At 41.1% G+C, this 21,680-nt stretch overlaps 1 protein-coding gene and 1 long non-coding RNA gene across 18 annotated transcripts in view; one reads left to right on the top strand and one right to left on the bottom strand.

Moving 5' to 3' along the window:
* The window catches only part of FHOD3 (formin homology 2 domain containing 3), a 361,609-nt gene extending 343,954 nt beyond the window's left edge, over nucleotides 1–17,655 (top strand). For all 16 annotated transcript variants that reach the window (XM_081166062.1, XM_081166061.1, XM_081166055.1 and 13 more), the window contains one exon: nucleotides 11,897–17,655. In XM_081166062.1, the coding sequence (XP_081022188.1) occupies nucleotides 11,897–11,979 (83 nt within the window). In that variant the 3' untranslated portion in view covers nucleotides 11,980–17,655. The remainder of the gene's footprint in view (nucleotides 1–11,896) is intronic.
* On the bottom strand, nucleotides 954–20,743 carry LOC308571391. 2 transcript variants are annotated; one of them, XR_014001373.1, is made up of 4 exons: nucleotides 20,599–20,743; nucleotides 19,102–19,218; nucleotides 4,201–4,430; nucleotides 954–1,980 (listed from the first exon to the last, which is right to left on the bottom strand). It is a non-coding gene; the product is annotated as an uncharacterized lncRNA (long non-coding RNA). The 2 variants fall into 2 exon arrangements; XR_014001374.1 differs by lacking the exon at nucleotides 954–1,980 and having other exon boundaries at nucleotides 2,701–4,430.
* Between the last annotated feature and the right edge of the window lie 937 nt (nucleotides 20,744–21,680).

The raw sequence follows: 21,680 nt of genomic DNA, 5'->3' as shown, positions 1-21,680 counted from the left end.
GCCCTCGGAGAAGTTTCAGACATTACTGAAAAAGTGCTGCCTGCCAAAGATGCAGTCATTCCTGATTTTGGCGGCACTTCAGAAGTTCAAATGGGAACTTGCTGTGGCTATATTTGTACCCACAGCCTGCACATTTTCCTTGCCTAGTTCTTCCTTGGGAGTTCTCAAGAAGTACCACCAGCTGAACGCAGAAGCCGGTGGACCATTTGGCTAGCACCTCTTAAAATCCAGGGCCACTCTGTAAAACTGTGTGCACATTTAATTGCTGTATAAATGAGTAAGAAACATACAGTTAGTCCTTCAGCTTTTTGATTTGATGTATGTAAAGACACATTTGTAGAGGGATTTAAAGGCATTGTAGCCTTCCCTGAGCCACTGAGATAGGGTGGGATAGAACTCCAATCAATAAAAACCAGCTTTCTAATGCCCTCTTCATTCTTTTAGCATTTTTGTGACGTTAGACCAAAGGAGAGACAGCAACAGAGAGTGAACAAAGTGCAATGAATTGGCAGTCAAGCTGGCTAATGCTGTTGCAGATTAAGAGTGTTTTGCACCAAGCTGCCCTTGGTTCTCATTAGCTGGCATGTGCTTCAGAGCACATTCACTTTCCCCAAAGTGCTAAAGGAGCAGATCCTGCCTGTGGCCATTTCCTTGGAAAGGTAACGCAGACATTTGTATAGAGCGGGCAAACATGCCAGCAATGCAAACAAGCTGACACTGGCTTTCCTTTCCTTTCCACTGCAATTCTCAGCAGCCCTTCGCTCATCCACGTGGACTTGAGGTTCTCCATATGTTGGCACCACTCACGTATAATTTGCCCATGTGCTTATTCCTTGCAGCTTGCCTTGCATTGGACATTTCTTCTGTAGCTACTGTCCATTCTTATCCCCTCCTCTGTATCAAGGCCCCATGTGTTTCTCATCTTTGCCAGGCCTCCTTTGCTCCTGGGGAACTGGGGAGCAAAAAAATGATGGTAATGAATATTCTAGATACTATTCCATGGTGCTGGTTCTCGTTTGTTTTCAGTGGAAAACTTCAACAGGGAATGAAGACTCTGTTGATGTTTAGGCAGAAGCCCCTTTCCACTAACCTAATAAATCCCAGCTCTCTCACCAGCTTGATGTTCAAAATCTCAACATGACATCGAATTGAACCAAAGTCAGCTTCAAAATGGATCCATTCCTCAAGTATTTTAGGATAGCTGCTCTGGAATGAAAGTTTTATGCAACTGAACCACATATACCTGAAATGCTAGGTTAGCGTCAATTAAGCATACAGCTCTTAGGCTTTTTGCAAGAGCGCTATTCACAAAGCCTACATTCTTATCCATCTCACAGTCCTAACAAATAGAGATATGTTACACTCATCAACCAATCTTGATAGTGTACTCTTAATGCTGGTGCAAACCTACCTTAAGAAATCCAAATTTATCCCATCCATTTGAAACCGTGGAATGACTTCTCTCTTGAATATTTAAGCTCACATGAGAACTTGGCCGATTCGTTATTCCATGGGCACATTTTGTGGTGCATGTGTATTTCTTTTTTTATATATAATTTTTATTAGTTTTTTTAACATACCATTTTCAACAATAATTAAACATACTTTTACATCTTATTCAATTTTTTTGAATTCCATCAGTCCTGTCTGAAAAATTTTCAGTCTAATCTCTTAGTATGCATTTCTTATTTTTCCCGTTACATTTCAAACTCATAACCAATATCTCTATCTTTTTCTACTTTGTAACACTTCGTATATTTCTCCTTACAAAACTTCTTGTAGTCCTACTAGCGTAATTTGTTGATTACAGTTGCTCTTCAAATAATTCATATACTTCTTCCAATCTTCTGTAAATCTCTGGTCCCGCAGATTTCAAATCCTTCCTGTCATCTTGTCCAATTCTGCATAGTCCATTAATTTTGTCTTCTTTCATTGGAATTTCTTCTTGCTTCCATTTCTGGGCTAACAATACTCTTGCCGCTGTTGTTGCATATAAGAACAATTTAACATCTTTCCTATTAATGTATTGGCCTATAATACCAAGTAAAAACGCTTCTGGGTTTTTTTAGGAATGTATATTTCAACATCTTTTTCATCTCATTATATATCATTTCCCAGAAGTTCTTTACTTTCTTACATTTCCACCACATATGATAAAGTAGTGCATGTGTATTTCATTTGTAAATATCTTTCATGAATTCCCACATTCTTAAACACACGAAGCAGTCTGAAATTGAAGTACTTAAGAATGTGGAAACAGAATCATAGAATCTTTGAGTTGGAAGGGATCTTGAGGGTCATTTAGTCCAACCCCCTGCAATGCAGAAATCTTAGCTAAGGTAAAGGTAAAGGTACCCCTGCCCGTACGGGCCAGTCGTGTCCGACTCTAGGGTTGTGCGCTCATCTCACTTAAGAGGCCGGGGGCCAGCGCTGTCCAGAGACACTTCCGGGTCACGTGGCCAGCGTGACAAAGCTGCTCTGGTGAGCCAGCACCAGTGCAGCACACGGAAACGCCGTTTACCTTCCCGCTGGTAAGCGGTCCCTATTTATCTACTTGCACTTAGGGGTGCTTTCGAACTGCTAGGTGGGCAGGAGCTGGGACCGAACGACAGGAGCTCACCCCGCCACGGGGATTCGAACCGCCGACCATACGATCAGCAAGTCCTAGGCGCTGAGGTTTTACCCACAGCGCCACCCGCGTCCCATACAATCTTAGCTAAAGCATCCATTTAATAGTTATGCTTGAAAAATTGCACTGCGTGATGGGATTTTTCTTATAGCATTCACAACATATATAAAAAATCTGATTTGGTATGACAAAATTAAAATGTCTCCAGAATACCTTTAAAATACCAAATATTGATGTAAAGCACAATAATAATTAGTAGTCCTGCCTGGATAGACACATGCTGGATTGCTGAAAGCAGTCTGGATGATGACCAGCTTGACTGAATTTTGAGGAAAATAGTCAGAGGTTTTTTTTATCCACAGTGTTAGACCTGAATTCTACTTTAATCAGATGTTCATTCTGTCAGCTTCATTTTGTCCTTGTTCCTTCATCCCTAAATTGCTTGATAGAAGCATTGTTTACTTCGGTAGTATTAAAAATATTTTCAGTAGCTTACAGCGGCCGCCAGAATATTGGAAGAGTGAGGAGATTCCCTCAATGTTAGAGTGGCAAACTAAATTTTGCCAATATATTGAACTAGCCAAAATGGCAGCGTCAATCAGAATGCAATCAAAACAAAAATTAAGAAAGGAATGGAAATGTGTTGAAGAATATATTGTACAAAATCATTCTATTAGAAATCTCTGGATGCAGTAAGTATAGATTGAACCCATTAAGTTAAGAAGCTATGTTTTTAATAGATGATCATTCTAATGAACAAAAATGAAGACAATATTAGAGTTGGGTTTTTTAAGTAACAAGTTGGATATCACGCATGTGGGTGAAGAAGTCACATGGGTATTTGGGTAAAAGGGGAGGTGGTTATAGGGTTAGGTGTGGGGAATTTGTGGAAATAATATATGTTATGTACAATGTTGAACGTGTATGACAATTAACATGTAACGTGAATTGATTTAAAATGAATGAATGAATAAATGAATAAATTTTCAGTAGCTTATCTGCAACTGACATCCACAGGGTAGGATATCACTCTAGGCTATACTGATATTGCCTAAATGTGTCTGTTAAAAACAATCATTTCCCAGCATTTGGGAGCTTGAGTGAACACCTGTTAAATAGAAAGGCTTTTCATTAATTGAATTTGATTAAGTTTTGAGAAGGCTGTGCTTGCAACTTTCTCATCCGTTTGGGCTGCCAACTGTTGCTAGTCCATTACCAAGCCCAGACACCAGCTCAGCACATCTCTTTCCTACACCTGCCTTTAACGTAAAGGAGAAGTCAGGTGCATGACACCAGCATACTGATGACAACACACTCCAAAACTATGGCTGACCCCATTCAGAGGTTTCATGTAGATTAGGCATAGGCAAACTCAGCCCTCCAGATGTTTTGGGACTACAACTCCCATCATCCCTGACCACTGGTCCTGTTAGCTAGGAATCATGGGAGTTGTAGTCCCAAAACAGCTGGAGGGCCGAGTTTCCCTATGCCTGATGTAGATGTTACCGTGCCGGTGTGATACCAAACCCTGAAGAACCTCGCACCGGAGGCTCCATGGGGTCAAACAATACCTTCATTTTTTGGAACCGGCCACCCAAATAGGAACACAAACCCTTCAAAGCAGTGCCTGCTGCTCCACACTCCGACAGTAACTCCCAAAGAATACCATGCTGAATAGTACTGGAAGCTGCAGAGGTCGAGGTGTATCAACAGGGACGTATTTTCCTCTCTCTGTCCCGACACAGTCTTCATACAGGGTGACCAAGGTGGTCTCAGCACCAAAGGCAGGATGCATTCCAGACTGAAATGAAACAAGAAAGACAGGGTCATCCAAGAGAACATGGCAATAGATGGTAACGGCCCACTGAAGAATCTTGCCAGTGAAAGGGATGTTAGTGACCAGATCTTCCAGGTCCAGGGAGACCTTCCTAGTCTAGTCTCCTTGCCATCTTTTTCAGGCTGCCTTGCAATGAGGCCATCACTTCCCAGGCCACCTGCTCTCTGCCAGATTTTACAATCAATCAATCAATCAATCAATCAATCAATATAATAATTTATTTATACCCCGCCCTTCCTGGTTTAAAAATCAGGCTCAGGTGGACTTCCGGGGGCGGCGCGAAACTGTAATGGCGGTCCTCTTCGGGCTCTGAAGAGGGGCTCCGCGGAAAAGGGTCGTTCGCTGCGGCATAGCGACGACCCATCAAGATAAACCACGGGTAGAGTGAGCCCGTGGCCGTGGGACTCGGCGGGCACCAGAAGCTGCTCCGAAAGCACAGAAGGGACCCCGTAAGGAGACCCGGAGTGAAGGAGGGGTAGTGGTGCTGTGAGTTCATCGCTCTTTCCGCGGAAGCGAAGCCGCGCGGCTGTTACAGATGAGCGCTGATCCTTCTTCCTAAAATCAACGCTAAATTGCAAGCAACATACCCGTGAGTAAAGGGGTTTAAAATTTGGCAAAGAAATTCGGTTAATTTGGCTGAAAGCGGGAGACGAGAAAAGGGAAGTCCGTCTTCCGACATTGCTGACAAGATCAAAGCAAAGCTTTTAGAAACGGAAGCATTTGAAACGGGACTTTGGGAAGCTTAAACTTTTTCGTGCTATAAAATTTGCCTATTTTATTGAGCTCAAGGTGGAAATGGACATTGACTAAAAGAAGCAGTAGATGGTGACTTTCCTCCTATCTTTTTTCTTCTTTGGGCTGTATTTTTAAAGAGCCAGATTGTCGGGCTGCCAGAGAGAGAGACTGTGTCAAACTGCGGAAACAGTTGCAAACTGTGCTAGAAAGTAATTGTTATATTTGAGCAGAAAAGACTGATTGGGATACTGTTACAAGCACCTTTCGTGAAACTTTGTCGATTTATAAAAGGTGCTTTGGGAGATCTTGAATTTATGAAGGGACTTTTGGATTAACGAATTTACTGTTTTGAAACAATTTGGAACTTCAATGGCGGATTACTTCCTTCCTTGTCTTTGAAATCGGGTGGCACTCCCCCTACAGGGCTTTCGGATTACAAAATCCTGGGAACTGACTTTTGTTTTGAATTCCATCTCACTGGCTGTTTACTCCTGAATTTGTCTTTCCCATGGAACAATAGACAATTTGACCTTGAACATTGACAGATGTGTAATGAGTGGTGCAGGGAGAACAAGAGCGTCTAAAGCAAAGGAAACTAAAGAGGCTAAGGAAAAAGAAAAGGAAAAGGAAAGAAGACCAGCACAATTTGTACAAACAACATTGACCCAAGGACGCCGTTCGTCGGTTCCAGCTGTACTGGTGTCTCATAGAGAACAAGGGGAAATAACTGAGAAGTCCACTGAGGAAGATATGGCAGCAGGTGGGTCAGACACACTATTAAAACAAATATTGGAGCAACTATCAAGTTTAAATCAGAAGGTGGACGATCAGTCCGTGAAGATAGATAAAGCAACTTCCTCGATCCAAAAACTGACTGACCAAGTTTCCCAGCACACGCAAGCCATAGAGAAATTGCAAGGAGCAACAGCGGAAAATCGAGAATTAGCTGGAGAAGCAATCCAGAAAGTGGGAGTCCTACAAAAAGAGGTTGAAGAAATAAAAGGAGAAGTTAGGCCCCTGCACAAACAGGTGGGTGAACAACAAGTCTATCTGTCAATGGTGGAACTGAAAAATCGTGAGAGCAACATCAAATTGAGAGGTATTCCAGAACTCGAGCAAGGAGATTTGATTGGATACTTAACACAGGAATTCTCGAAGTTCTGGGGTTTAAAGGAAGACACGGATTTTAGGATTGTCTCGGCATATAGATTGGGAAGACTGGTAAGGAAAGACAGATCCAGAGACTGCTTGATAATTTTAAGAACAAAGGAAGAGAGAGACAAGATCCTAGGCCTTCACTTCAAAAAAGCAATTGAAATACAAGACAAAAGAGTGGAAATTTACAGAGATATCCCGAGGCAGCTGCTGGACCTTAGAGCCACCTATACAGAATTAGCAAAATTGCTGAGACACAACGCAATCCCCTATAGGTGGGAGTTTCCACAGGGATTATCCTTCACCTACAAAGAAAGGAAGGTTAAAATAAGAACACCTGAAGATAACCAAAGGTTCCTTCACGACCACGGAGAAGATCTCCAAAAAGGAGCGGATTGGTTTCCAGTTTTACCAGCACCAGCACCGCCCGGAAGTGGGCCAACGCCTATACCTTCGGGATCTGAACAAAAGGAAGACACCCCATCTTAAGAACATCTTAAATAGAACAGGATGTCTCTGCAGCTACTTAGTTGGAACATAAATGGCGGGAATTCTCCGGAAAAAAGGAGAAGGATATTTCATATCCTAAAAAAAGAACAATTGGATGTAATATGTTTGCAAGAAACACATGTGACTAGGCTCCACAGGAAAGTATTAATTAATAAAAGACTTGGCCAAGAATTTATCTCATCAGACAAAGTTAAAAAAAGAGGTGTTGTAATTTATGCAAAGGAGAACCTGTCGCCAAAATTTTTATTTAAAGATGATCATGGAAGAATCCTCGCAATTGAAATTCAAACACAAGGGGAAAAGATTTTGATATTAGGAATCTACGCGCCAAATGATGGAAAATCAGAATTCTACAAGAAGCTGCATGAGACAATGATGGACTATTTGGACTATGCTAATATTATTGTGATGGGAGATATGAATGGGGTGGTGTCTACAAATATGGACAAATCCCAAAATCAAAACTTAACAACAGACGGCAGACTCCCTAAAACTTTCTTTGAAATGACAGACAATATGGACTTGATTGACATTTGGAGGACAAAGAACCCTTTGGGTAAAGAAGGAACGTTCTTTTCTGAGGCCCACTTGTCATGGACACGAATCGACCAAATCTGGATATCTAGAGGGCTGGCTCCGAAAACGAGAAAAGTGGAAATCTGCCCAAAAACCTGCTCCGACCACAATGCCATAAAAATGGAACTGAGACTTTTCCCAACTGGATCCTTCAGATGGAGAATGAATGACACCTTGCTAAGAGATCAAGAGATTGTGAAGAAGGCCCAAAAAACACTAAAGGACTACTTTGAAATAAATTTGAACACTACGGTGGAGAAAAGAACAATCTGGGATGCAAGTAAAGCTGTAATGAGAGGGTTTCTGATTCAACAGAATTCGATAAAAAGAAAATACTGGAATGGAAAAAAAGAAAAAATTTTAGAGAAAATAAGTGAAGGAGAGAAAAAATTGAGAATCAAACCGAAATCTAAAGAGGTGCTAAGAGAGATCAAATTTCATCAAGCACAATATTCGAAACTGATCAATCAAGAGATTGAGTGGAAAATCAAACAAATGAAGCAGAGATCGTTTGAATCAGCAAATAAATGTGGAAAGTTGCTGGCTTGGCAGCTGAAAAAAAGACAAAAGTTAAATACGGTTACAAATCTGGAGATTCAAGGAAAAATAGTTCAGAAACCAGAAGAAATAAGAAAGTGCTTCCACAGATATTTCAAAGAGCTCTACGCACAGGGGCCTCAGAAAGAATCGGAAATGGACCAATTTTTGGAAACAAATGGACTACCTAAAATAAGTCAAGATAAAAGATCAATTCTTAACAGCAAAATAACTCAACAGGAAATTGAAGGTGCCATCCAAAATATGCAGCTGGGCAAATCTCCAGGCCCGGATGGACTCACCTCCAAATATTACAAAACTTTGAAGGATCTCTTGATACAACCGTTGTTGGAGGTTTGTAACCAGATCATGGAGGGGAGGAAGGCACCGGAAACGTGGAAAGAAGCATTTATCACATTGATTCCCAAGTCAGAAAGGGAAAAGACTCAGCTTAAGAACTACCGTCCCATCTCACTCCTGAATGTGGATTACAAAATTTTTGCAGACATTTTAGCAAGTAGACTTAAAAATGTATTAAATGAAGTAATTCACAAGGACCAAGCAGGCTTTCTCCCTGGTAGACACATGTCGGACAATACCAGGAACATTATTGATATTTTGGAGCTGTTGCGAATTAGAAATACAAGGGCCGCTTTAATCTTTATTGATGCGGAGAAAGCATTTGACAACATTTCTTGGATGTTTATGAAGAAGAACTTGAAAGGGATGGGAGTGGGACGGGGGTTTGAAAATGGATTAGAAGCAATCTATTCAGAACAAAAAGCTAAACTGATAGTGAACAATGTGGTATCGGAGGAACTTCGAATTGAAAAAGGGACACGACAGGGGTGCCCTTTATCCCCTCTGCTATTTATTTCTGTTCTGGAGGTATTGCTGAATATGATTAGGGAGGACCAGCTGGTGCAAGGTATAGAGGTCGGAGCGAAACAATACAAACTGAAAGCCTTTGCAGATGACCTAGTCTTGACAGTACAGGAGCCAGTATCTAGTACAAAAAGAGTTCTGGAACTTATTTTGGAGTTTGGTCGGGTGGCGGGATTTAAGTTAAACAAACAAAAAACTAAGGTTTTGGTCAAAAATTTGACACCTACAGAGATAGAGGAGTATCAGAAAGAGACAGAGCTAAGTGTGGTTAAAAAAGTGAAATACCTGGGGGTATACTTGTCCACTAAAAATTTAAATCTTTTTAAAGATAACTATGAAAAATGTTGGTTGGAAATTAAAAAAGACTTGGATATTTGGTCAAGATTGAAACTTACCTTGTCAGGCCGAATCGCAGCTATAAAGATGTGTGTTATGCCTAAAATGCTATTTTTATTTCAGACCCTTCAGGTCGTGGACAGAATGGAATGTTTTGGAAAATGGCAGAAGGATATTTCTAAGTTTGTCTGGCAGGGCAAAAAGCCCCGAATAAAATTTAAAATACTAACCGACTCAAAAGAAAGAGGGGGGTTTGCCCTGCCGGACCTAAGGTTGTACTATGAAGCTGCAGCCTTCTGCTGGTTGAAGGATTGGTTCCTGTTGGAAAACACCGATGTCCTAGATCTGGAAGGGTTTGATAATGTGTATGGTTGGCATGCATACTTGTGGTATGACAAGGCGAAGGTCCATAAATTGTTTAAAAATCATATTGTCAGAAAATCAATTTTTGCCGTCTGGATGAAGTACAAGGATTTATTAGAAAGCAAGACCCCGAGGTGGCTATCACCTGTGGAAGCCAAGATTTCTAAAAAAAAGCCCAATATGGAGGCCTACTGGCCAAAGTATTGGGAATTGATTGGAAGAGTTGGAGATAACTGGAAGCTCCAAAGCCAGGACAAATTAAAAGGTAAGGTGCGAGATTGGCTACATTATGCTCAAATTCAAGAGGTATTTAAAATGGACAGAAAAGTGGGTTTCCAGTTGGAGAAATCGAAACTGGAGACGGAGCTGCTAGAACCAAAGACTAAGGTACTTTCGAGGATGTATGACTTGCTGCTTAAATGGAACACACAGGATGAGACAGTTAAATCTGCTATGATAAAATGGGCACAGGATGTGGGACACAACATTATGTCTGAAGACTGGGAAAGGTTATGGAACACCGGTATGAAATTCACGGCATGTAGTGCCTTGAAAGAGAACATTATGAAAATGGTATACCGGTGGTACATGACTCCAGTCAAGCTGGCTAAAATATATCATCTTTCTGATAATAAGTGTTGGAAATGCAAGGAGGCAGAAGGGACATTCTTTCACCTCTGGTGGACCTGCCCGAAAGTAAAGGCCTTTTGGGAAATCATACATAATGAGCTGAAAAAGGTATTTAGATATACCTTCTCTAAGAAACCAGAGGCCTTTCTCTTGGGCATGGTGGACCGGAAGGTGCCAAAGAAGGACAGAACCTTGTTTATGTATGCAACCACAGCAGCTAGGATTCTCATCGCTAAGTTCTGGAAAACACCAGATTTACCCACACTGGAGGACTGGCAGACGCAGTTGATGGACTATATGGAGTTGGCAGAAATGACTGGCAGAATCCGAGATCTGAGCGAAGAAACTATGGAGGAGGACTGGAAAAAATTTAAGGACTATTTGCAAAAACATTATAAGTTGTTTGAATGTTAAGATAGCGCACGATTAAGAAATGTTATGTTTCCGCAATTTATTTTAAGAAATGATAAAGCAAGTATTGATAGAAAAAACGAGAAATATTTGAAACAAATTATTATGTTTATTAAGAATGTCAAAACTAAATTACAATTTTTTGAAATTGGTAACATAATATATTTAAAGGTATAATAAGATGGGAAACAAGATAACAAATTGCTGAACTGGCTAGAACAATGAATGCAATGCTGAGAGGATGCGAGGAGGTCCAAAAGTGAATTGCTGAAAGATGTTAAGGAAAGTTTCATAACATTTTTTCTTGTTTTTATTTTTCCTTATATATATATATAAAAAAAAATGTTTCTTGTATGTTGCCATGTAAACAAATTTGTTAATCTATGAAAAGAAACGCAATAAAAAATCTTTTTAAAAAAAAATAAAATAAAAATCAGGCTCAGGGCAGCTAACAGCAAATATATAACATTGATTAAAATGTGACTTAAAAACAGCATAAAACAGCATAGAATACAACATAAAATGCAGCATCAATATCAATAAAATTCAAAATTTCAGGGGTCATTTGGGGGGGAGGAAACCCCAGTCAGTAGATCTCGAATGATCACCAGGGCTAACTGGCCAAGTTGGTCCTACTAGGGCCAGCAAGGAGACCAGGGAAGAATTTAAATGTGGGGTCCCAGAAAGGGTTTCTTCATAGAAGAGGAAAGGGAAAAGGGAATAGAGGATCAGGCTAATTCAAATTGAAGGCCAGGCGGAATAGCTCTGTCTTACAGGCACTGCGGAAGGAGATCAAGTCCTGCAGGGCCCTAGTCTAGTGGGACAGAGCATTCCACCAGGTCTGAGCCGTCACTGAAAAAGCCCTGGCCCTGGTGGAGGATAGCCCAGCTTCCTTAGGGCCTGGGACCTTTAAGCTACTATTATTCATGGACCTTAGGTTCCTCCTTGGGGCAGAACAGGAGAGGTGGTCCCGTACAAGCTACCTTGGGCAAGGGACAAGATCACAGGTGGTCACCCTCACCTGTCCAAGTGCCTTGTCCATATCCTTGAGCTGTGCTAATTGAAACCAGTCCAGACAGCGGACCAGAACTGGACCAGACAGTGTTGTGGGCAGCTCTTGGTCTTGATTTTGTACATTGGGATATTTCTCTGTTAGAACGCACAAATCACTCTTCAGGGAGGGAAAGCTTTGATTCTGTACTTGTAGCTGCGTTTGGCCGGTTATATTTTTGCATTTAGTCTAGTAGCACCTTCATCCTTTCTTTCCTTCTTTCTGTTTTGTGACTGCTCAGTAAGGAGGACACTTAAGAGCGGACTGACACCAGAAGAAGCCAAAGCACTGGGTCTGATGGGCACTTCAGAGATGCAGGTGTGATAACAGCATCCGTGTCAACTCCAAGAAGAGTCGTTGTCATATGCAGGCACAGGCACACAGGCTGCCAACAGTCTTTCAGTTTAGCATTCTCCAGTCGGTTCCATTTGCTGCTTTCCCCATCATCTTTTAGATTCATTTTCATAATATTGAAGCAGGTTTTTAAAAAAGGCAACACAAAGGGCTATAATAAAAAAAAGTGTGTAACAGACCAGTAAAATTAAGTCAGGGCTGTGGGGGAAGAGGTGATGTGGAAATTGCCTAATGCTGTTCTGTCTTGTTCATGCTGCATTGATGTGGTCTCTAAGAAGGTTTTCCGTATTTTGTATTTTGTGAAAGGTGTTTATGTTCATTTTCCTCGTGACCTTTTGTAATAATTGTAAAGTACTATATTTTGTCAGTTCGAGGGCAGTTCTTTAAATAGGCAAACTAACTTCTGTCGCAGTTGCTATGACCTCTCTGAAGACAATGTTGTGAAATAGAAGCATGCCATGGATTTTTATCTTTCCACCAAAGAATGTAAAAATGTATGTCTACTTGTGTATATACTGAGTATGTGTGTGCATGTGTGCGTGCACACACAACGTGCGCGCGCATGCGCGCACGCTCACACACACGCCTACCGAGTCCAGGTGCCTTCAACTTTCAAGCATCCTGTCGTGCGTGAAGGGAAATCCTTTTTACAGGAACTCATTCCACTAGGACATTTTTGTACCGGGACCTCTCACAAACATGTACATGCACATTCAACATAATAGCACAGGTGCACAGGGATAGCACAGAGTACCTCTTGTCACTCAGCTGTAGAGATGTATATATAAATTATAGCAGTATGCCAGCAACTAGCCGGAGACAAAAGAGGATTTGCTGTCAAGGTCAAGTAGGAGTTTTGTGCACATGCGTGGGCTGATGAGGCTATTTTCTTAATCTGATGTAGCAAAGCATAACTCTGTCAAGCCCACTGGATACAAGGGTCCTGCTATACTCCTTTCCAGTTACATTTTTCAACACCACCACAAACCATGTAAACAACAACGGAGAACGCAAGACAACAGGGAATAGAGACAGTTTCCGGCCTTGCACATGGAAACTGACCCCCATCCCCCAAAATGATGGGGATATTTGAACAGCCAGAGACTTCCTTTCCGAAGTGTACAGAATGTAGTTTAAAGAATGTATTTGAGAGAGGTTTCTTCTGCTTATTTCCATGGCTTTCATGGAGCAGCTCTTTAGAAACACCCTATCGTGGAAATATTCAAGAATCAAACACATTCAGTGTTTCCCCTGTTCTTGAAGACTGGTATAAAAGGGAACCTTTTACACTTAAACATACCTCTAAGCTAGTGGTACTAAAGAAGGCATAACGATTGCATCACTGTTACCATGCCAGCCAATGGCTCGACACTTGAAAAACAAACTTGAGAGAAGGTTGTACATCATTCTGGCGGATTCCAGTCACAGCCTTTACGCAGAAAGCCAAATATACTGGCCGTACAACTATAAGAGTGTGAGAAATTCCATCTGTACGTTGCTTCTCTCACTCAACTGCTGGATTTTGTCCCATGAGTTACTGTTGCTATTAACTTTGACCTTGCCCCTCTAAGGGGATGTTTGTCTCTTGTAACAGCTACCGTAGGGCTCCTGGATAATGTGTACTCCCTCAATTTTGACATACTGTTTATTTAGCGATTCTGCAATGATATGAAAGGGTTGTTGTTTTTTAATAAACCCAGTCAGTGTGCATTTTTGACTAAAGAGGGAAAGGCATTGGCCAGTAAACAAGGAAATTGAATGTATTTAATCAATATTTCATTTATTTCAGGAGAATGAGGTTAGTCTCTGGCAGAGGGGTTCCTAAATCCTTGCTATCAAAAGCGTATCCCCCACCTCCTATATCAAAGGATCTTCTTCCATAATAAAGTAGTAAGTTATTGCAGATTTCCAAAATAGTTTGAGAAATGACCTGAAACACAGCTGGTAAACTGGTTGAAATGCTCAGGCACAAAAACAATAATTATGTTTACAATTGCTACAGATCTTATGCTCTAGAAGAGCACACACAGTCATTTTACATGAACCAGGATTTTTGGTGGGGGGGGGACCATCCTAAATGGTTGCATTTACCTGTCTGCTTAAACAACATCCATTTGGCCATTTTTTATGATTACTGAGATTTATACCTACTTTTCCGTCAAATTCCCAGTGTAGCTTATGAAATTTCATTTCTTAAGAGGCACTCTTGTCATAAGCACTTCTGGCACTTACTGAGCCAGAACATATTAGGATTATACAATGATACATATATATTTTTTTTCTAGAGAGCAGGAGTGAGAGGTCCTGCTTCCCTGTTCCTGTAAAATATGGTGTCCTTAACTGCCTACTAGTTAGACAGTAGCCCAGTACTCCAAAAAAGCACATTTTATACATGACAGCAAACAAATGTACAACTGGTCCTTCAAGGATTGCCATGTTGCTCTTTTTATTTACCATTGGCAAATAAAACCCTCTCAGATATTTCGCCAGAATATTTTTATAATGCCAGTGGAGTTGTCCCACAGGAAATGTTTTCTAGGTTGCTGGTATGAGTTGGGATCCAAACAGCCATTTGAGCTCACGCACAAGGATTTCACTGGCCCAACCAGAGTCGTGTCATTCTCTTTGAAAATCCAGTATCTATCCCAAACAACCATCTGTTTTGAAACTACTGTTTCCAAAACAGTTTGCAATGCAAAATACAGTGGTGCCTCGCAAGACGAAATTAATCCGTTCCGCGAGTCTCTTCGTCTTGCGGTTTTTTCGTCTTGCGAAGCACAGCTATTAGCGGCTTAGCGGCTATTAACGGCTTAGCGGCTTTAAGAAAAAGGAAACAAACTCGCAAGAACTCGCAAGACGTTTCGTCTTGCAAAGCAAGCCCATAGGGAAATTCGTCTTGCGGAACGACTCAAAAAACGGAAAACTCTTTTGTCTTGCGCGTTTTTCGTCTTGCGAGGCATTTGTCTTGCAAGGTACCACTGTAGTGGTGGGCCGGCCTTCTTTTTGTATGGAAACACTAACATATACCAATCCAGGAGCTCGTGAAATGAGTTTCATTGAATCCTCACTACGATCACCCATTTATTAAAAGTTTGGCCATAGGTACTCATCTGGGATTGACAGATCTCCTCATGTGTTCCGAATGAAATGTGCTCATGATTCTAGTTTGCATGCAAGAAAGAGACACCACCAAGGGAACCTATACCTTCGTTTTGTTTGCCTTGAAGGTTTTCAGTAATGTACTCCAGTTCTCTCTTGCTGCCAAGTGACTGTTCACACATCTGCATGATGTTATGCTGTTCCTTTGATAAGGACATAGACAGATACTAGCATTTATCAGGTGCTGCCAAAAAATCTAATTGTTTCAAGGCTTTGAAAGTGAACAATATCCAAGTCAATCCTATCTTCAAACTGAAGGATAATCGTCAGTGGCAACAGTACATTTCAAGCGCAGTAGCTTCTGAGCCATGCAGCAGAAATGCCCAAAGGAATTCCATGCAACATGCTTCAAAATGTAATATCACAGCAGAACCTACATTTTTCGCTCACCGCTGCTTTGTTGGTTCAAACATCTACATAACAGATTTCAGATGTTATGTAACAAGGGAATATACTTGTCCGCTGAGCCCTACCTGTCATTTTCCCACAAGCCTTAATAATTGTTTTCTTGAGTTCAAAAAGAACTCAGTTAAAAATGGCAATGCAAAGAATTCCTCAGCATGAATAATGTAACACTCAAAAAAATGCACCAAAAGTAACCATGCAGTTTTCTTTAGAAGCAATGTCTATTTTGAAGTCACATGGTTCAGTCTCCCCTCCTATTCTGAATGTTGGTTGTAGTTGGTGAAAAGCAAAAATGTTGAAGGTGTGGCATGTGGGATGCTTCTGGTCACAGTGCGAAGCCTGGCAACATGATCAAGGCTATCCACTGCCTTTAACTCATACAGCATTCTGCAGAGTTCATTCTTCAAAAACGTTGCTAGCTCTTACTAACTTCAGCTGAACTTCTAAATCTGACCCCCCATTTATTAAAAAATGTTTTCAGTCGATGGCCTTGAAAGGAATTGCTTTAGGTTGAATATTTGCAGCTCTCCCCATCCCCATGTGCACTTTTCATTCGCCCATCAACACTCAAAGGTTTTCTAGAAAGCCATACTCAGGCAATTATTAGCCAGGAATGCAAATACCATTTTAGATTTGTAAACTGATGCAGTCCTGTTGCTGGACGCAAGAACATGGCTAGTAACATGCGCAGTGCAAGCCTATATATGTCTTCTCAGATGTAAGCCCCTTTGAATTCAATGGACTTACTCCCCGGTAAGTGTATTTAGGCTGGCAGCCTAGGTGGTCAGGTTTCTTAGTTTTCTATATATATTGTTGCTAGTAATATTCAGGGAAAGTCATGTAACGTTAATGAGACTTGGATTTTGGACACGATCCACTCGGAAGTTCTCCTGTGCAAGTTCCATTTGAGTGCTCTTTCCCACGCATTTCAGGAGCACATTCATTTGTGCAGGAGAGTCTTGCGGTGAATTCCCTATCCAGTCTTCTACATCTTTCAAATAGTTTTGGATTCCTCCTCCATCCAGAGTGTAAAGCAAAAGATTGCACTTTCACAAATAGCCTCCTTATTCTGTAAAGCACAGAGAGCTTTGTGCTTTCCTGGTCAAAATGAAGCATTTCCTTATTAGAAGTTGTAGTAAAAATAATTTCCACATTCATCAATTAATGTGAAGTGGAGGTGGGGTTCACATGTCGTTACTTAACAATTCACTTAGATACATGACTAATTCAAAGGAGCATTCTAAAGACTGTATAATTTACACACATGCAAGGGGAGAAATCCTTTAATTTTGAAATACTTTACTTTGACTTTGCTACCTAAAGCATAGGTATGGATGGCTTACAACTATCCATCACTAAGTTTTAACAGCTGTGAAATACAAGATGTTTTTGTGAATGAAGAAGCCCATTTGTGATGTTGGGTTACATTTCCCTTTTCAAAGGACTGTCTTCGGACTTCTTGTGTCTTTTCTGTGAACTGGGAATTTAAAAAAGATATAGTTCTAAAGTAGAAAAGGACACGTTTCTAGACAAAGAATTATTGTAAAAATGTGTAAATGTGACTAGACTTTGTTTTGTGTGTAGCATAGTGTAAAATAAGCTTTTTTTCCAGCAGTGTTATTCTATGAATTGTAATTTAAGAACAAGCCATGCATGGTCAAATATATATCCTGCAGGGAACACATACGCACACCATTGTTCATTTTGTTGTTTTCCTGGCTGTAGGCAAAGACCTGTAAAATGTTGAATTTAATATTTCATCCTCACAGTTTTACTTAATGAAGAACTTGAATTAACTCCCTCCCCCCAAAAAATATTTCCTGCATCCCAGCACACTGATAATTTGTCGCAATCTTCATCCAGTTTTGGCACTACATTGAGTATAACAGGAGTTTCCTTTTAAAAATACTCAGCACCTATCTCTGCTCCCAAATTACTCTTCTGTTTTAGATTTAAAAAGTTTGTGCCATGCAGGCTTAGAATATTGACCATTGACCTGTGCCCAGAAATCTCTGATATAATTTTAAAGTTCACTTCTACCGCATTATGTAAACACAACATGCAATAAAGCTTTCTAATGCACTGCTTTTTCTTTTTGTGGGAAAGGGGGGGGGGATTTGTATTAATTTTAGTTTTCATCCAGACCATCACTGAACAGGCGTGGTTTCACTTTTCCGCTCCCCTTTTCATGACGCAAAATGTTAAAAAGGAACTCTTGGTCTCATTGGCTGTCCCTGGTAAGAAGGAGGTCATCACAGAAAGGTTGGGAAACATCTAACATATTTTGACTACAGAAAAGGGAATGGAATGGAAGAAGCTGCTGCTGGCATGAAGAAGATGGAGACATTGCGCTTGATGTAAACAAACCACTGAAAAGAAAGGAAGGCTCACAGGTAGTGATGGAGAATAAATTTATCAGTGGGATGAGGTGAGCAAAATATGTCCTGGCCACGTTTTGCTTCCTCCTAAATAAGTGGCTGCCATAATTGCTTTGCCCCAGTATGCATGGAATAACATGAATCCTGTCATCTCAACTAGGGTACAGTTTTCCCTTTCCGCTACTACGTTTTGTTCACGTGTAAATGACATGGTTGCTTGGTGCTTAATACCCTCTTCCTTTAAATGTGCTTCCACTTCCTTTCCTGTGCATTCGCTACCCCAATTTTCTGTGCAGAATATTGACAACTTCCATTGGAACTAGTTGCTGGTCTCTGCCATAAACTCTAGTTCTTCTGCTTCTTGATATATGTAACAGTGTACCTGGAATAGTAGTTGTCCCTGCCTCCATCTAATGTATTGCCCTGAGGGACTTGGAAGCAACCATCCCATGCTTCATTTGCAAACTCACCTGTTGCAACTTTGACTTGTTATTTTAGTGTGTCTGTTCTCTGTTTCTGCTTTCCAGATTTCCAAATCAAACTTTTTTAAAATTCTGGGTTCTTACTTTCTTTTAGCAGAAACACCCCCCGGTTTCTTTTGTTTTATCCCCTTTTTGACCTTGAGAATTGCCTCTGATTTTTTCCATTGTCTTTACCCCCTTAAATTTATTTTCTATAATTGCATTCATCCATTGGCTTGCCTTTAATGTATTCCAGCATTAGATCTGACCAGTTTAATTACCATATTTTTCGCTCTATAACACGCACCCGACCATAACACGCACATAGTTTTTAGAGGAGGAAAATCCATAGGCATGCCACCCGTAGGCATTTCCTCCATAACAACGCACAGACATTTCCCCTTACTTTCTAGGAGGAAAAAAGTGAGTGTTATGGTGCAAAAAATACGGTAATTTCAATGGCTTTAATTAATGTACGAAGCTGAGAAACAGCAAATCATGCCACTGTACTTTTGTCCTTCATTTTCCCCCAATCCCTCACAGCTGTTTCACTATCTCTAACGTGACATTTAAATGTTTGTGCATCCCCTGTCTTCTGCTGAGGCTGACCTTGTACAATGTATGTAACAGGAATCATTTAGGGTTTTGCTCTGAGTACACCTGTGATTTCTGGAGTGCAATCTACATACCTTTTGTCATGTCTTCCTTTCTTTCATGGATGAGATGATCATCTTCCAGCAGCGGGTTTTTGGCTACTCCAGAACAATGTTTATTCAAGAATTTTGTGTCTCAGTTAGTACCTTGTTCTGTTAGAGAGATATTTTGAGGAGGGGGGACAGAGTTCAAACCAGGCACCCAACACTATTTCCCAAACCAGACTGGTGGCAAATACGAGAACCACAACCACCACTCCCTTCATACCCCATTGCTTCTGGGTTACCAACTGAGTGGTTAGGCTACCAGATTTAGACCAGGGATCTAATGTGTTATCACTGTGTTTGATATGATAATAAAATACACAATACGTTGGCAGATTATTTGTCGTCGTCCCCCCCCCAAAAAAAATACCACACACAGTAGCTTGCTATTTAAATACTCCTTTGTGGGTGGGAGTGGGAAATTTGCATTCCAGTAGGCCTCAAGGCATATGCACTGAGCCCCTATGTGACTGTTTTAGCATTCCAATTTTACTGGTGCAAAGTTAAGATAGCAAAGGGCTACCTGCCAGCAATGTAGTAATGCTTTTTAACATATGAGTTGGTTGGCTAGACACTTCTCCCTTCTCTTCTTTCACAGCAGATCCATTAGCAGTTCTAAATTCCAGATGTGCACTGACAACACATACATAGATTTTACTAACTCGAAAAACCCAGTCAGAGCTCATTTTTTGGTCTTAGGGAAGCCTGTGGACTCCAGCCAGAGAATAACTATGTCTGCAGATTAATGCATTAAACAGCTGTGCACTAGAGCGGTGGCCTCCTCCTCTGGTAACTACGTAGCTTGCAAAAGCAGTTGAAATCACAGTTTCTCTTTCCCATTTTAGCATTTCCCCTAATGCACTTTAACTTTTGAAATTCACTGTCCTTCTGAAGGAAGGATTATTACGGCCTAGTGATGGATATACAGTGGTGCCCCGCAAGACGAATGCCTCGCAAGACGGAAAACTCGCTAGACGAAAGAGTTTTCCGTTTTGGAGGTGCTTCGCAAAACGAAAATGTCTTGCGAGTTCCTGTGGGTTTTTTCCCCCTCCCCCCTTTTTCTAAGCCGCTAAGCCGCTTATCAGCTGATCCGATAAGCTGATAAGCCGCTAATAGCGCTAATCCTCTAATCCGTCAATGGGCTTGCTTCACAAGACAAAAAAACCGCTAGACGAAGAGAATCACAGAACGGATTCTTTTCGTCTTGCGAGGCACCACTGTACACCTAAAATGCGGGTGGGGAACCTCTGGCCTTCCATGTAGCGTTGCCCCAGCTAGCATGACCAATGGCGAGGGATGATGGGAGTTGTAGTCCAACAGCATCTGAAAGGCCAAAGTTTTCCCATGCCTGCTGTAAGGGAAAACCATTTTGGGGTGTTTTGTTGTTGTTTATTAAATCACAGATCACACGGAATTTAGGCAAGAACAGAAACCAAGAGTCTGTTAACACAACTCACCTCATCAACAGCATTTGCACATGATGCTCACCTCCACGTTCCCAAGCTGATCCCTTTGCCTCTCAGAATCTTCTTTCACCCTTGGCAAGAGCGCTTTGATTTCTTTCCGAATCCCCTTCGCAATTCTCCATGTCCTCACAGAACCAGTATAACAGACTGAAACATGTCCCTTCCAAACATGTTAACAGTAGTAGTGGGAGATTACATTAACAGACCCTTTTCACTTGGTTGCTTTCATGTGTAAATGAGCAAGCAGGGGTCACATACACAAGGTGGAATTTTCGTAATTCCCCAGATTATTTCAAGCAATACTTTCAATACCATCAGTTCACACAATTCAGCTTCAAATTGTCAAATGTTTAGCAGGGACATGATATGCATGAATGTGTGAAGGGGGTTATCTCTGCAGATTTTCTGCACTACAAAAAACCCGCCCCAAGGAACACACGCTCTAAATTTAGATGGGGAAGACAACAGAGGGAGATGTTAAATAGGGAATTAACGGAAGCACACTCAGACTTTGCTTTAGTTGAAGACTTGGGTGTTGAGTCACACGGAAAGCTGGCACATATGTGTTCAGAAGAGCAGTTCCAGGCATAAGGGGTGGCAAGTGAAAGTGAGCAGAGCAGGAGACCCTCAGATGCCTTAGGATGCTACAGTTAGAGGTCACAGGCAGTGAGACACAGTTTTGAAAGATAAAAGTGGAAAGTGAGTCTATGCAGAACCTTAAATATAACAAGAAGTTTGTGCTGTCATTTCAGAGCTCACTTCTAAAGTCCAGACTCCATCAAATGCTGGGCTAGGATAACTGTGTCTCTATCCAACATTGCTTTCACTACATTTATTTTATTTCTTGCCAAGACTTTGCAAGCTGCTCACAGGTTTGGAATGCTGGAACTTGCCGTAGCAGAGATAGGGATGAAAGCAGGTGATCACGAGGCAAAAGACAGACATGAAGTCAATGCCGTGTCCCTTTTGGTCCCACACAAGAAGAAGACATTCCATTAATGCTATGAACTCTCCTCCAATCTTAAACTGGCCACCTTAAAATGAAGCAATGCTTTGATAACTTAATAAGCTACATACGCAAAGCACTCAAAAGGTACCGCAGTG

This window comes from Podarcis bocagei (genome assembly GCF_964188305.1).
Source record: "Podarcis bocagei genome assembly, chromosome: 13".
In the NCBI taxonomy this organism is placed as follows: Eukaryota; Metazoa; Chordata; class Lepidosauria; order Squamata; family Lacertidae; genus Podarcis; species Podarcis bocagei.
The sequence above is the reverse complement of the archived record's forward strand: the minus strand, read 5'-3'. Positions and strand labels throughout refer to the sequence as shown.